At 53.5% G+C, this 15,385-nt stretch overlaps 8 protein-coding genes across 8 annotated transcripts; 5 read left to right on the forward strand and 3 right to left on the reverse strand.

Moving 5' to 3' along the window:
* Positions 1 to 107: 107 nt before the first annotated feature.
* On the forward strand, positions 108 to 1,529 carry AB675_6403 (putative lipoate-protein ligase A; the record flags this gene model as incomplete). The annotated part of the gene is made up of 1 exon (XM_018146693.1): positions 108 to 1,529. One exon carries the CDS (start codon positions 108 to 110, stop codon positions 1,527 to 1,529), a length of 1,422 nt encoding a protein of 473 aa, XP_018004062.1.
* Positions 1,530 to 1,991: 462 nt separating this feature from the next.
* AB675_6404 (uncharacterized protein) lies at positions 1,992 to 2,783 on the forward strand (the record flags this gene model as incomplete). Its single annotated transcript, XM_018146694.1, has 1 exon — positions 1,992 to 2,783. One exon carries the CDS (start codon positions 1,992 to 1,994, stop codon positions 2,781 to 2,783), a length of 792 nt encoding a protein of 263 aa, XP_018004088.1.
* A 177-nt stretch (positions 2,784 to 2,960) lies between these two features.
* AB675_6405 (uncharacterized protein) lies at positions 2,961 to 4,403 on the reverse strand (the record flags this gene model as incomplete). Its single annotated transcript, XM_018146695.1, has 1 exon — positions 2,961 to 4,403. The coding sequence occupies one exon, from the start codon at positions 4,401 to 4,403 to the stop codon at positions 2,961 to 2,963; it is 1,443 nt and encodes a 480-aa protein (XP_018004010.1).
* Positions 4,404 to 5,008: 605 nt separating this feature from the next.
* On the forward strand, positions 5,009 to 6,766 carry AB675_6406 (uncharacterized protein; the record flags this gene model as incomplete). The annotated part of the gene is made up of 3 exons (XM_018146696.1): positions 5,009 to 5,089; positions 5,143 to 5,974; positions 6,033 to 6,766. The coding sequence occupies 3 exons, from the start codon at positions 5,009 to 5,011 to the stop codon at positions 6,764 to 6,766; spliced, it is 1,647 nt and encodes a 548-aa protein (XP_018003898.1).
* A 1,086-nt stretch (positions 6,767 to 7,852) lies between these two features.
* Positions 7,853 to 9,052, forward strand: AB675_6407 (General alpha-glucoside permease; the record flags this gene model as incomplete). The annotated part of the gene is made up of 2 exons (XM_018146697.1): positions 7,853 to 8,089; positions 8,201 to 9,052. 2 exons carry the CDS (start codon positions 7,853 to 7,855, stop codon positions 9,050 to 9,052), a joined length of 1,089 nt encoding a protein of 362 aa, XP_018004059.1.
* A 77-nt stretch (positions 9,053 to 9,129) lies between these two features.
* AB675_6408 (Alpha-glucosides permease MPH3) lies at positions 9,130 to 9,636 on the forward strand (the record flags this gene model as incomplete). Its single annotated transcript, XM_018146698.1, has 1 exon — positions 9,130 to 9,636. The coding sequence occupies one exon, from the start codon at positions 9,130 to 9,132 to the stop codon at positions 9,634 to 9,636; it is 507 nt and encodes a 168-aa protein (XP_018003790.1).
* Positions 9,637 to 10,287: 651 nt separating this feature from the next.
* Positions 10,288 to 12,554, reverse strand: AB675_6409 (putative sterigmatocystin biosynthesis monooxygenase stcW; the record flags this gene model as incomplete). Its single annotated transcript, XM_018146699.1, has 7 exons — positions 10,288 to 10,809; positions 10,899 to 11,166; positions 11,246 to 11,543; positions 11,613 to 11,763; positions 11,824 to 12,108; positions 12,170 to 12,222; positions 12,290 to 12,554. The coding sequence occupies 7 exons, from the start codon at positions 12,552 to 12,554 to the stop codon at positions 10,288 to 10,290; spliced, it is 1,842 nt and encodes a 613-aa protein (XP_018003745.1).
* Positions 12,555 to 13,841: 1,287 nt separating this feature from the next.
* On the reverse strand, positions 13,842 to 14,833 carry AB675_6410 (putative NADP-dependent mannitol dehydrogenase; the record flags this gene model as incomplete). The annotated part of the gene is made up of 2 exons (XM_018146701.1): positions 13,842 to 14,508; positions 14,775 to 14,833. 2 exons carry the CDS (start codon positions 14,831 to 14,833, stop codon positions 13,842 to 13,844), a joined length of 726 nt encoding a protein of 241 aa, XP_018003707.1.
* Positions 14,834 to 15,385: the final 552 nt, after the last annotated feature.

Below are 15,385 nucleotides of genomic sequence, written 5' to 3' on the forward strand. Positions count from 1 at the left end.
CGACCGTATTTGCGAGATGTACAGCAAGGACGAGCACGACACGTGAATGTAACTTTCGTCCAACTTTTCGATTCTACAGCAGTGGACGAACTAGACATGTCTCGCTCATGGACGCCCTGAGCAAACTCCAAGCGACCCCAGCGGAGGACAATGGAAACGGCAGCTTCGTTTTCGTGTCGACATCCTCGGACCCTTACTTCAACCTCTCAGTCGAGCACTATCTCCTGACACACTCGGACCATACCTCGCGCATTTTGTTCCTATACGCCAACCGCCCGTGTGTGGTATTCGGACGGAACCAAAATCCATGGGTCGAATGCAATCTTCCGGCCATCATGGAGGGCCTGCCACCAGTAGTGGGAGATGGCAAGGACACATCAGCCGCCAGGGTCCCTATTGAGATCGTTCGTCGGCGCTCTGGAGGTGGTACCGTATTTCACGGCGAGGGGAACCTGAATTATTGTGCCATTGTGCCGAACGACAAATCCTTTTCGCGACACACGCATGCCGAGATGGTCGTCAGGGCTCTGCGATCGGTTCAGAAACGGCGACCAGGAGCTGCTGATCAGGAAGTGGAGGTCAATGAGCGGCATGATATTGTCATGCGACGCGCCGATGATTCTAATAAGCGATGGCTCAAGGTCTCGGGATCTGCATACAAGCTGCTCCGTGGTCGGGCCTTGCATCATGGGACGCTACTTCTGGATTCGCCTTACCTCGAGCGAATTTCGGGCTTGCTGAAGGGTATGGGAAAGGATTTGATTACTATGAAGGGCGTTGGCAGTGTGCGGTCACCTGTTGCAAACCTCTTTCCATCTGCACTTGGTGGCAGGAGGAAGGGCTCAAGCGCCGAGAGAGACAGTTCCGGCGCTACAGCGGATCGGCATGGCGGTGCTGATAGCAGAGCGGAATTGCGCGAGGAAGTACAAGAGGCGATAATAGCAGAATGGAATGCCCTTCACAGCATTGCTTCAGCAGCAGCTACCGACACTCGAGGTTTTCACCCCACCAGCAGCATCATATCCGACGACGGCGTCTGGGAGGGAGACTTGACAGGGAGCACCGCTCGGCCAACGAGCATGCCCGGGAAGGATGGCACCAAAAGCCCACTGGCCACCATAAGAGATGGGATAGCCGAACTTCGCTCATTGAATTGGAAGTATGGTCAGACACCCCGATTTACGTTCGCATCGAGCCAGGAGGAAGAGGATGCGCCCATCCGTCTGTTGCTAGAGGTCAACCGGGGGCTCATTGAAAAAGCGATGTTTGAGTCAGGCGGACATTTACTGCCACTGGATCTGGATAGATCGCCAGGAGTGCAGAAAAGGATATGGGAGATAGACAGCTGGTCAAAGTGGCTCGAGGGTCTGAGAGAGCCTGAGTCAGGCGATTCGCACGATGGCGCTCACGGTAGCGTGACACGAGAAGTTATTGCTGGGGCGCTCAAGGACGAGAGCATCGTGGACAGGCTGGAGGAATGCTTCCCGTGCAGGCCAGGTCTCGTCGAGGACGAGCTACCGACTCGATGATAGCCAGCAGTGCGGCGAACCGGCACAAACCTGCTTCGCATCAAAGCTCCCGGACCAATACTAAGCGGACCGCGTTGCGATACAACAGGGACGATCGGTGTCGCGCAGCGATTTGAAGATCAGAAATAGCAACCACCTTCGACAGCATCGTCATCATGGGGTCCAAAAGTCCATGGCCGAGCAAGCACCGCCAAGGTGTTGCAAGCCTGCCCGTACATCCGTCGCCAAGCAATAACAATTTAAATTGGGAACCGCTAGTTACATCATCGCATTGGCATAGACGTTCAGGGTCGGCACAGACGGGCTGGAAAGGCGAGGAATGAGGACTACGGCAAATACACTGACCGCAAGCCTTGTCGCCATGCCGAAGAGATTCGCTTCCCGTATATATCGCGTGTCCCGCACCAGGTAAAACCACGCTGGCGGCACCTTCAAACCTCACGCGCAACGGCAGGTAACACGATGCCTTCAATCAAGCAAACCCTTCTCTCGGCCACCGTACTCCTGGGTCTGGCCTCGCAGGCCGCCTCAAAAACATGCGAATCCTTCGACCTGGATGAGGGCGACTATGTGACGACCACATCCTTAAGATCGTTCGTCGTCTCAGACCAAGTGAATTGCAACGAGATGAACTCCGGCCGCCAGGAGCCCGAAGGTGCACTGAGTCTTGACTGCAACAGCACTCAGTGCGCCAACGCCATTCCAGCAAACTACTCTGTACGGCTCAACACATCACTATATCACGACAACGGCGAACCGAACACCCCAATCGGCACCCTGGCAGATCGTGAGAGCATCATGGCGATCTTGAGTCGTGGAGGTGCGTATGGGCGCGTCGACTTCAACACTAGCAAGGCGTATGAGCTGAACCAAGTTGGGTCGTGTATGGACGCCGATACAGCTGGGTATTGGGGATTTACCCCGTTTCTGGCGTGCTTCTATGGGTCGGTTGGGGCTGGGTGCGAGGATATCGGAGAGGGCACGCGAGTCAGGGCTTGTGCACCGCATCTGCTGAGCAGCGACTCGAGGGCGATCAATGGGGCTATCCGTTGGGTTACCACTAGTGGAGTGGAGGACGGCCTGGCGCCTGAGTCCGCGAGCAGTGATGATGATGTGCTTTTGGATGTTGGGAGAGCCACTGAGGATGGTGGCGACGACGGTGGCGACGAGTCTGTTGGATCTGTTCCTGGAGTGGCTTCATCTGCTATGGTGATAACCCTTGGTGCGCTCTTTGCGGCTTGGGTATTGGCCTGAGCGTTTGCTCATATTGTGATGATTCGTTGCTGGCGCTAGTAGCAATTCGACAAGGCCTGGGAGTAGGATTGCTGACTGGTGGTATATCGAAAGCTCCTGCACGTGGATCGAGATCATCAGCTCTGTTGGAACACTTGCCGCTATGGATGCTGACTGCTGACTTGAACGGATCAAGCCTCATAGAATACCTATGGCGGAACTCAATTCACCTGTGTCGTAGCCCCAAAAAGACTCCAGAGCACCAATTCGCGGTAGGGCGCCCCATCCCGTGGTTTCGTGGATAAGCTTGAACAGCCGCGCCATGGCGAGGTGTTCTTCGATGTGGGTAAAGTACCTCGCTGCCAAGCACAGTGGCTGTACTGCAGCAACCAAGTTTCCGCGATGTGGGTTGGTTAGCGAGATACCCCATACCCGCCTTGCGTGCCAGATGACGGACTCCAGCGAGGATTTTGGGTGTAGCACGTCGATGTTCGTCCATTGGAGCTCGAGCATGATGATGCAGGCTGCGTGGTACGACTGGTTACTGTAGATGGCCGCTCGATGCACGAAGATGATTTGAGGGAATAGCCCACCTTCGTCGGCACTCGGGCAGGAGACCGGCTGCATACAGTCGGGCCTTTGAGAATACCATAGCTGCAAATTGTCCCAAAGCTGCTGCCACCGGCGGCGCAATGGCAGAGCATCTTCACGGTCGGAACGTTCCACGTCGCGCAGGTTCCCCTGGTGGTAACTCAGCTCAATCGCCTTCGCGCAAAGGTAAACGGCCCAGTTGCCATACATGTCGGGGTTGTTGGCACACTTTTTCTGAAACAAGCCGTGAATAAGCACATCGCGTTGTGCTGGTGGGATCGTGGCAACCATCTTAGGCGCCAGCCACTGGTCGATTGGTAGGATGGTCTTCTCTCGACCGTAGTTGAGCACCGCCCCACACATATCCATACGAGCGTAGCACCAAAACACCGCCTGCAGAAGACCGCCCGAGAAGCCATGGACCTCGTAGAGGCGGAGCAGCGCTGCACAGCCCTCGAGGTGCCGCCTCCAATCCAACGAACTATCCGACATCAGCTCAAAGCACGCGAGAATGCATACAGAAGCAACGGTGTTGGAACTTCTGGCGTCCAGCTCGGCGCCGAGGAGGCGGATCGACTCTTGGTAGAGCTCAAGGCTGTCACGGGGTACTTCACCAGGGTTCTTCCTTTCCCAGTGTCGAGCAGAGAAAGCTAGGATGGCATAGAGGAGTGTCGGCGTCTGACGTGCTAGCATGGGGATTTGCACGCCAAAGTGCTGAGCCTCGTCGAACTGGTCCAAACAGGGTGCGCTGTCCGTGATCCAATGGGTCAAATATCTGAGCATCCGCACCCTGGGTACCGATGTTCGCCCAAAGTCTGGCTCACAAGGTGGATAATCAGCAATCTCAGCATCGTTCGTGACGAGTTCGGAGGAGTGGATGGGTTCTGCATCTTGATCATCGTCCGGGCGGTGCACTTCTGCCAGGAGCATTGAATACAACTCTTGTTGAAGCTCGAGATAGCGAGCGTCGGGCGACGTGTTGCCATAGCCCGATGAATCGTATGCACAATCATGAGGCGGTTGGTAGCTTACCGAGTCTTCTGAGAACATCGCTGAAGCCGTTCACTGTGAGTCTGGTTTACAGGTGACTCCGCCTGGAGGAGAGCCAGCAATCGCATTACTCTTGGATGCTTCGTGTTCGGACAGGCCCAGCCGAGGTTACAGGCGTATAGAAGATGAATCGGCCACAGGGGCATCTGCTCGGATTTCATCATCACAGCTACCCCAAGCTCCTATGGCTTACCTAACATGTATACAGAGGTACCTAGCGCATCGGTGCTCTGCGCTTTGAGCTGCTGGGGATCCCCGCGGTAGCAGATTGTCTTGCTTCCGCCTACAAGTAGGCCTCTCCTCTGTCGACCCGAACAAGAGATCAATGATCTTATGCAACATGCCGTGCTGATATCGAGCAGTCAAGGCTATCGCTGCATTGTTTCGCTATCATGGAGGGGCTTCATACCTTCGGAACTCGAGCCCGGACGGGTTGCCTGGAGTGCCGCCGCAGGAGAAGGAAATGTGCGTGCGACTTTACACTGCGATGTCTCCATGGCACGAGGCGACTACCTAGCTAACGCAAGTGTGTATCGTCAGGCGATGAAAGCAAGCCGATTTGTCGCAAATGCCAGGCTAGAAATCGAAACTGTCAATATTCACCCATGACCTTTATAACCACGTCCAAGTCCGACGAAGGTCGAGCCGTTGGCGAATCCAGGTCGGTTCGCTACAGAGAGATCAGAGTAGGTGCAATTTGCTTTTCACCCTGTGACCGACACATTGATTGTATGTGTAGTTTGTCCGCGGCCCTTCGCGGCACAAGCAGATGAAAGCCAGATCTCCGCCTGTCGCCGCGCAAGATGTGCAGTTGACCGAGTGTGATGGAGAGGCCAACGCCGAAGCGTGTGACGATGCTGTCATGGGTGCACTCGTGTGCACAGTGTCTCCATTGTCAAATGTGGCACCTTCTCGTGGCGTACCGTACCTTCAGATCGAATCTCCCACGGACACGACTCGAGGTCGACAAGAGGGCGCAATGGAGAGCCAAATCACAGTTTCGCCGACTGGCAAACTTGACAGTTCAGCAGCTCGTTCTTACACGTCACCGCACGAGGACATTCTGCAAGACTCCTTGGACCAAGTGATCTTCAGCGCAACTACGAGCAAACTACTGGAGTCAGCAGAGCCTCCAACATCCGAGAAGAACCCCGAGACTCTTCTGATCTGTCATTTCCGCTACATTCTAGCCCCCATAATTGATGGCGGTGACATCAAGGGACCTTTTGGGATTCAGGCCATGCTTTTTGCGAAGCATCGCCCTGCTGTCCTGGCGGCCTTGATGGCCGCTTCTGCTTATCACCGGTCTCTCATTTCCCCGAAAACCAAAGCCGAAGACCTCGCAAGGAGCGAGAGGTTTCACCACGAGGCTGAGGCCAGTATCGCCAGTCAGGACAGCGCAGGTCAACTCTTTGCTCGGATGTTGCTGGCGCTTACACACTTTCTACGGCAAAGCCCAAGCTCATGGACGAAACATGTGTCCCAAACAACTGCTGTTTTTATCGAGTGGACTTCTTTCTCTGCGGACAAGGCATGTTGGGAACCGTTCGCATGGTTTCGACTTAGGATAGGTCCGTCGCGCGATAGTTCTACCCATACAATTCCAGAGCTGACTCTTTTGATTTCCAGATCTCGCCGCCGCTCTCTGGGACAAGAGAGCCCCGATCACTGCACTCGATCAACATTTACATCTCCTCATTGATTCTTACCCGAACCTTGAAGGTCTTTCTTTACGACATAGATATCACGGGAGCTTGGTACTGCTGTACAGGGTGCTCGCTTTGGTGTATGGGGGTCTGGCTTATACACATCCGAGATCCACTGTTGATGCGACCAACTTTGTGGACGATACGCCAGGCGGGTTCAAGTCCATTTGGCTTGCCTTGTGGGCCGACTGCCAGGCCTGGTACAACCTCCGTCCTGCAACGATGCGGCCAGTGCTTTATATGTCAACTATGGACGCTTGTCGACTGGACTCGATGGCGCTGGGTGCCTTTCCAATCTACGTGTACACCAACGCCCTCTCTATCCTGGCGAATGTCGCATATCACATTTCAACCTTGCTTCTTGTGCTGCACAAGCCCTCGGGCCTGAAGGTGTCGGCAGCGCCCGAAAAAGCACTGACTGAGAATTGGCACGTCCAATCTATCGTCGGTATGGCAAGACGAAATGATTTCCCGGAGCAATGGGACCCTGTGATGTGCTCAGGTTTGTTATTCGTGGCAAGATGGATGACACACAAGTCCCAGCAAACGGCACTTCTCTCATGTCTCGAGAAATGCTCCACCACCGCTGGCTTTGAGCTTCAACATGAGATGCATAAAATTCGAGAGCTATGGAATACCTCCCACGCCAGCCGCTAAGGACACACGTCGTCTTTCATTCCTGACTTCTCCATTGACTTCGGTCCGCAAAAGACCGAGAGGGATGACTTTTACACGGCAGTCCCGCGTATTCCCGTCTTGTTCTTTAGGTCGAGTCCAATGGTTGGAACGGACAGATTCCTCCAGCAGCCCTCGGGAGAGTTGCGTCCGGAGCGAGAGCTCTCTGCAAGATAGCGACTTTTATCCACTTTGGTTGGCATCTCGCAAACCTAATTCCGGTTTTGGTAACGGTGTGTCAAGGTGCACACCCGATAGCCAACAGAATCAAACGTCAGCGTCCACGGCGAGACATTCCACACATGAAGCTGCAAGCGTAGACGAGTCACCCAGAGCTTGAATGCACATCATCTGACCGTTGGCTGCTCGGACTATGAGCACGCCAAGTCAACTCATGGCTTTTACAACCACGTCCTGAAGACATCCCCACCTTCGACGACCAACAGCGCGTCGTGTGAGAAAGAGATGGGCATGGGAGAGCACTCCGCACTGCCGTGACTTGTTATAGCCTTCAATCAAGGAAAGGCACAGGGCGATCCCAATCCAGAAGAGATCCATGGATGGCGTTACTGCTGCCTGATACGGAATAACAGCCCCTTGTACCGAGAAATGACTGACTGAGGCTTCAAACAAGGCGGAAACCGAGCTCGATTGGGAAATGTGGAGTATCTCTTGGGCACAGCTCACCCGCTGTCTGTTTTGGTGCCACTACCCACTCGTGCCGTGGTGCTCTGTTCGCGCTCAGATATTGATTTCGACCACGTTCAGGCCATTATATTATTAGCGCGGACTCTATCTGAACCATATCTGTGGATCTGGGGTCCCCGCTGGGCTCGGTGGACAGCGAGGTCCGGAAGGCAATCGCGATGTGTTGGGTCAGAGGTTTGCGGAGGAGCATCAAATCTTGTGTTTCGCCAGTCCGGGGCAAAATCGTCGAGAATTACTCCAATGGCGTATAAAGGCGTGGATTCCCGTGGCCGCTGGCTCTTTCATGTTTGACACGGCAACCAGACAACCCCAACTTCAGCTCCTTTGAACCGCCGGTCCAACTACACCTCTGAAGCCAACATGGAGATGCCGAACCATGGTGCGAAAGAGGCATCTGTGCATGAGGATGTCAATGTGAAGGCCACAAAGGTCGATGATCCCACCAAGATAGAGCTCGAGCAGATTGAAAACGCCGCTGAATTGGACCAGGCTATGCTTCTGGCTAATGAGGCGGAACACAGCTTGAAATTCTGGCAAGCCGTTCAACGATACCCAATGGCGACCTTATGGGCAGCTCTTATGTCGTTCACCATCATTGTGAGTTTCGCAATCTACTCCCATTGCTCCCTTCCGTATACAGTATCTCCAATGGCAGCGAGAGCTTTTCCCCGGTGCGGTAAGGACTTCGACTAATTCTTGCCTCCATAGATGGAAGGGTACGACACTATCCTTATCATCAACTACACATCTTACCCCCCGTTCGTCGAACGCTTTGGCACCTACTACCCTTCGCTTGATGCCAAAGTGATTCCAGCACCGTGGCAATCGGCCTTGTCTGTTGCCGGTTTCGTAGGAGCCGTATTTGGACTCTTACTCAACGGCTACCTCACAGAACGTTTCGGGTATCGCAAGGTCATGCTCTCTTTCCTTTTCGCATTGACGGGGACTATCTTCATTCCCTTCTTTGCGCAAAATCTTGCAACCTTGACCGCGGGAATGGTGATTTGTGGCATCCCCTGGGGCGTCTTCGCCATGCAAGGGCCATCTTACGCATCAGAGGTGGTCCCGCTTCCCCTTCGCGGCGTTATGACCTCTCTGGTGAATCTCTGTTGGGTGCTCGGTCAGCTCATTGCTGCAGGCGTCCTCCAGGGGCTTGTCAACGACATCTCAGACCGTGGATGGAGACTTCCATTTGGACTCATGTGGATCTTCATTCCGCTCATGCTGGCTGTGGGCTTCTTTGCCCCGGACTCTCCCTGGTGGCTCGTACGAAAAGGTCGCCTAGCCGACGCCGAACAAGCCCTGCGACGACTTCAAGGCAAGGACACGCCTGAACAGATCAGACTGAAACTCGCCATGATCGTGCATACCAACAAATTGGAACAAGCCATGCAAACCCAGACGAGCTTCTGGCACTGCTTCAAAGGTGTCAACCTTCGTCGCACGGAGATTGCTTGTATCATGGTGGCTGGTCAGGCACTCTCTGGACAAGTCTTTGGCGCGACCAATGTCTACTTTTTTGTGCAGGCCGGCTGGGTGCTTCCAGCGCCTACAAGATGAACTTCGGTGGTACCGCAATCTCTTGTACCTTTACCGTCATCGCGTGGATCATAATGCATAGGATTGGTCGCAGGACCATGGTCCTGATCTTCCTCAGTTTGATGAATATACTTTTCATCGTCATCGGCATCTTGGACTTCCACGTCAATGAGCATCCGGACTTGAAATGGGTCCAAGGGGGGCTCCTTCTGGCCTGGCTAGCCTGCTTCCAGCTCAATCTCGGGCCTCTGGCCTTTGCCGTCGCCGCAGAGGTCTCTGCTTCCCGACTTCGGTCTGTTACACTCTCGTTGGCTCGCAACGTCTGGAACCTGGTTTTCATCACCTCTTTAGTCGTCGAGCCGTACCTCATCAACCCCACAGAAGCAAATCTACGTGGCAAAACTGCCTTGGCTTGGTTGACCACCTCTTTTCCACTACTCCTCTGGGCCATCTTCCGCCTACCAGAGACCAAGGACAGAACATTCGAGGAATTGGATGTCTTGTTTGAGAAGCGCGTTAAAGCCTGGCGGTTTAAGTCAACACACATTGACCTTGTCCGAGACACACGACAAATCATCACTGAAGAAACCAAAACCCCCCATTAGGGACGTGGTGAGAGTCAGAGTAATCGTGTGCGAGGGAAAGAGACAGACATGAGAAAGTGGGTTGTGGCCTCGGGAGAAAAGGGGAAAGGAGGGAAACATTTGGGAATATCAGTCGACCGAACACCAATCCTGTCAAACCAAGCACTGACTCACTGCCGAAACTGTCGTTAAGACGTTTCGACATGGCTAAGGGTTCTCGGGTCGTTGGGGCAATCATGTCCAAAGATACGGGTCCTTAGAAGTAGTTCGCATGCAGGCAAGGACTATTCTATAGCAATTTCACTCTATACGACTTCAGAGTTACCAGTCCTTACCATGTCAGTCACCATTGCTGTAAAATGAATGACCGCCTTCGACGGCTTATCTCGTCCACGATCGGAGCTGAGAACCGGCTGGGACGAGCTCACAATTTGTGCGTGCCAGAAGACAATCGTAGTTCCGACTAACTGGCTGCAGCCGCGACAAGCAAGAGGACTCATGTAGGACAAATGCTAATACCGGAGGTGCTGAAATGATTCCCAATTTTCCGAGCCAGCCACTTCACAGACCCAAATGAGGAGCTGCACAACACGTTACATCGCCCCAGATCGACTCCGATCAGGCTTTCCTCCTCTCCTCGACGCACCAGGTGCCTGAGGGTTTAGTGCAGCCTCAGTCAAGCATGCCCGTTCCCATCATCTTTGGCTTCGGTGACTCCTGTTCTAAAGCGGTCTCTGGCTTCGCGTCACCGTTCGTCTCAGACATCCCCTTGGAGATCTTCGCCGCCGCAAGCCATGCAGGATCCATTGCATCGGATCGCAAATAAGGACTCCAATCCCTTCCCTCAACCACTTCGTCGTTGACACCCATTCCCAAATGTGCCCACATGTTCTGTGCGCCGGGGCCGAGGTGGGTGATATCGTAGTCTTCGTAGCGAGGACTGCGGATCAAGGCCATGTAGTGAAGGGACGACCCAGGCCAGATTGCGGTGACTCGGCCTGTGGCGTTGTGCTTGTACCACGAGTGGCAATCTTCGGACCACACGGTGTGACGCGACCACTCGTGAACGTGTTTGTTGAAAGCATCTGTTACGGTTTGCTTTGGTGTCAGAGACCGAATATATTCCGTTTGTATTTTTCGAGTTACTTGTAAAGCATACTCGCCCACAACCTGGAGCGGGCCAATAACGGATCCCTAAAATTGAGGAAACAGAGTCAGCGGCCAGATCGCATCTATAGCTGATAGCCTGAAGCTGAAGAGACCATGGGCAGATGCGAACTTACATTTGACACGGGCCACGTCGGGCCAATGTACATTATGTAGTTTGGGATGTCGGGGCAGCCGATGCCGATGTAGGATTCTGAAATTGTTGCCCACTTCTCTCTGAGATCAACCCCGTTGAGCCCGACGATGGGGAAACGAGGGCGGTGCGAAACGTCGAAGCCGGTGGCGCAGATGATCGTGTCGCATTCTCGCTCGATACCATCGCCACCAATTACGCCCTTTTCGGTGACTTTGGTAACTCCTGTGAAATGAACGGATACATTTTCCCTGCCGAGCGCACTAGTCGAGGCAACAATGAATCAGTACCATTTACAGATGGATTTCAAGATGCCCAAGGGTCACCTACCGCATATAAGGGTCGCCAGGGGTCGGTCGACGACAGCCGATCGACCATTTTGGCAAGAACCCACGGAGAAGTCTTTCATCTGCAATCTCAGCGGCCATTGCAGCCTTGACCTCCTCCTGTTTTTCGCGCTGCTTGTCGGAGTTTCTGAAAAACATCCCCCAGCTGCTATTGATCTTGTCCTCGATGTACTTGGCGTGGCTAAGTAAGTGGTCCGCGCTGTTGTGGAAAGCTTTTCTCTCCGAGTCTGTGAAAGGACGGTTGTTCTGCTTGTTGCCGGCAAGATCCACGAACCAAGTGCCTATATGTGTCAGAGAATTACTAAGTAGTCTTCAGCGCCTCCGACGGTCCGGATCTGAACACAACATACCCGAGCGGATGAATGTATCAATGTGCTTCGCTGTCGGTTGCATGGAGGGTAACACTTGAATTGCAGAAGCACCCGAACCGATGATGGCAACACGTTCCTCGGCCCACTGCTCTGCTTGATATTCCTGGGGCCAAGAAGCTGTGTGAATGATCTGAAAATCAAGTAAGACGTCATGGCCAAAAGTTGTTTCTGTGCTGATGGGCCGACATACCTTGCCCTTGAAGTCGAACAGACCCGGGATCTCGGGCCACTTCCAGTGATTCAACACACCACTCCCGTTCAAGAGCAAGTTGCAGCGGTCTTCGACTTCAACCACGGAGCCGTCGCTTCTCGTTTGCTTCATCTTTACGAGCCACTCGCCTTCCTCGTGTTGCCAAAAACAGCCCACGATCTCTGTGTTAAATACCATGTATTTGCGTAGGTCGAAGACTCCGCAGACCCGGTCTAGGTACTTCCAGATGTCCTCAGAGTGCGAAAACCAACGAGGCCAGTCCGGCTGCAATACGACACCAGTCAGATTACAAGGCTTGTCGACACGCGCTGCCGACCCGACTTACATTCAGCGCAAATGCATAGGCGTATGCATGGCTAGGAACGTCATTCGCACAGCCTAACGAACGAGATTAGCGCATTGGCGTGTTCGTTCTCAAAGCATTTGGGGCAACTGGATAACTAACCTGGATACCTGTTCTCCAGCCATGTTCCTCCGATGTCATGGTTCTTCTCATAAATCTTCAATTCGACATTTTGTCCAAACTTTTGAAAGAGATACGCGTTCAATATGCCCGAGACGCCCGCGCCAATGCTCAGCAAGCGAACTTTGCGTACCGTCGGAGATCCATAGACAATGTCTGGGATTGTGTAGGCCGGATCGCGTTCGACACCATTGTCCTCGTAACCCTGAGTTCTCCACGCAGTGTGGCGGCGGAGGTCTGCGACCATACTTGCCTACAGAAGAGAGAATTGGAACGAGAAGTGGAAGTTGTCTTCAACTTACCGAAGAGGAGACGCCGAGGTGCGGCGGGAGAACTGCTTATATGCACATGCAACCCTCTCGGAGGACGGCTGTTCACAAGACTGCGTGCGACGCAGCAAACCTCCTCCTGAGACAGCTTTGAACCACGGGTCTTTGCTTCCGCTGATCCTCACTAGCCATCACGTCCACATTACCTACTAGCAGTCCACGTTCGATAGATGGATGCTATGCACGCCGAGAAAAGAATGTCCACCACAGCTGGAATACTCTGGGCTCCCAGGAGGACATTGCCATGTCGGGCGCGGCGCAACGCGTGCCTATTTCGATGTGAGATACAGAGCGGATGATCGATGATCAGCGATGCGAGACTGTGTCCTTGGAATTTCTGCCACAGATGTCCACCCATCAAACGGAAGACATAGGTCAGCGAGTGGCAGATGCGCGTCAGGGAATCCGATCACCTTCTGCGTCGGCAGAAGATGACTCATGGGATAATTCTGTGGCATACATTGGGGTATCCCAGTGTCCGCCGGTGCATAACGACCCGAAATAGGCAACAGGAGATATACCTCGGATATTTGTCCACGCCCAGTGCCGGGCCTTCACTGTTTCCCGAAGAGGTAGGTTAGGCTATGATGCTTGGAAGGTTGTCCTGACGACTTCACGGCCTGAACTTAGCCGCATGCTTCACACTGTCTTGATGAGTATGACAGTTCCACCCTCGCCTCTCCTCCGGCGGCGTGAGTGTCAGGGCTATGATAAATCCAGTCGAACGATTTTGCATGGCCGGAATCGGTCATTGGGAGAGCACGTAGCGTCACGGGGTCACGTGATTGTTTTGGGTAACAGCCTTGAGCCTGAGGAGCTCCGGCCCGTCAACATAACCTACGATTCGACAGCTACTTTTTAGCAAATGTGATTACTTTAGCCTTAAGCCATCACAGAACGAGGTTCACTGTCACCGATGTAGCTGTTGCTGATGGTAACCACATTGTTGGTCTCTTCCGAGTCGAATACTGTGTGAATACACGAAGAGAACCCGATCTCACGGAGCTATGACATGCCTTTAAGCTGACCAGCCTCCATCCACGACCTAGACGTTGCTCGCTGTCAGGACAGCCCAGCGAAACCGATTTTGCTGCACTTACAAGATCCATGCCTGTCGCATAGCTACTGGCTGCACTGGCCAGATATACCTATTTCACGTATCTTGGTAAGCTGTCAACGCACAATGTAAAGCACACGGATCGTGCTTACCAAAGAGGCGCCAAGCTCATCGGAACGCGCAAAACGACCTGTGGCTGGTCAGTAAGGGCCTGTACCCGAGGGAGTATTTGTGAATAGAGCCAACCCATGGGGATCTGTTTGAGCCACTGATCTTTGGCGTCAGAGACAGGAACAGTGGTCGCTGTGTCGGCTAGGAGCTTAGTGTCCATGTACCCTGGGCTTAAACAGTTGACGCGAATACCGTTCGATGCCCATTCTTTTCCAAGTGAAGCGGCAAGCAGCTTCAACGCGGCTTTGGAGGCGTTGTAAGAAGCCTGCGTCTGAGGTGTTGGAACTTGTGTGCCGGCAACGCTCGCGATAAAGACCATGCTTCCACCGGCGCCACGTTCCAACAAGTGCTTGCCCACGCTGCGAGCAAAGAGGTAGGTTCCATCCAGATTGACGTCGAGTACTTTACGCCAGAGGGCAAGATCCGTTTCCGCGGTCGGCCGAGCGATGCAAGTGCCAGCACAGGTGACGAGCACGTCGACCTGGCCAAAATCTTGCACAACTTGGCTCACAGTCTTTTCCACCTGATCTTCATTTGTGACATTACAGGCATATGGACGAATCGAGCCTTCTGGGAGGGAGACCTCGGCGGAAATCTCCTCCGCCGCTGTTCGGCCGGCGTCCAGGTCGAGATCGACGCAAGCACTATCAAGAGGTCATTAGCTTCTTCTCCATGCTTTACCAAACTGCTTTAAGAAGTGTCTCCCACCATTTGGCCCCTGACTGTACAAAGGCAACAATACACTCCCTGCCCAGTCCTCCTGCTCCGCTGCGATATCCAGTCATTCTTGTGTCTTGAGACGAGCCACGAAAACTCAGCTTGCGTTACACACCCTGTCACTGTACGAAACAAAGTTAGGATTCATGATTGCCTTGTTGTTGGAACGTCACATGACGGAGTACCTAGGCACGTTTTGCCCTCAAGGCTGAAGATGGGCAAAGTCTTTGGAGCTTGAGCCGAGGCGGCCATCATGTCCAACGAACTTGATCCCTTTCAAAACAGCAGAGTGTCGATTGACTCGGCGGTGGTAGTGCGGATCAATATCAATATTGTGTCCGCGATCAGATGCTTGCCGTGTGCAGTCGCGGTATCATTCAACGCTTTAAGTATCGTTGTGCCACAAGGTCTGGGACACCTTGAAACCTCACCACCCTGCCTGGTATGTTGAGTAGTCTTCGTAAAGCGTCACTAATTCGGCTGGAGTCCAGGTTGGCGTGGGCTTCCGGAGCAGTATTTACTTCCCCAAACTCGGATCGGCAACGACATCCTTGTGGCTATGGTTCCATGAACAGTAAGTCAGTAGCCTCGAGATCCATGGACCTCGGGATTCAATAAGGCGCCAATTATACCGCCACGGCGCTTAATTAGCCCGACTAGGAAACTGAAATCATGGGACTCAGTCCGTGCTCGACCGGGACAGCACCACGGGACAGCCAAGGTCGATCGCTATGCTATCCCATCTGATTGCTCGTGTGACAGTCCCCAGAGGATATGACTGTCTATTTTCCTAATGTTCTCACG

The sequence above is a fragment of the Cyphellophora attinorum genome (genome assembly GCF_001299255.1).
Source record: "Cyphellophora attinorum strain CBS 131958 chromosome Unknown Contig4, whole genome shotgun sequence".
Classification (NCBI taxonomy): domain Eukaryota; kingdom Fungi; phylum Ascomycota; class Eurotiomycetes; order Chaetothyriales; family Cyphellophoraceae; genus Cyphellophora; species Cyphellophora attinorum.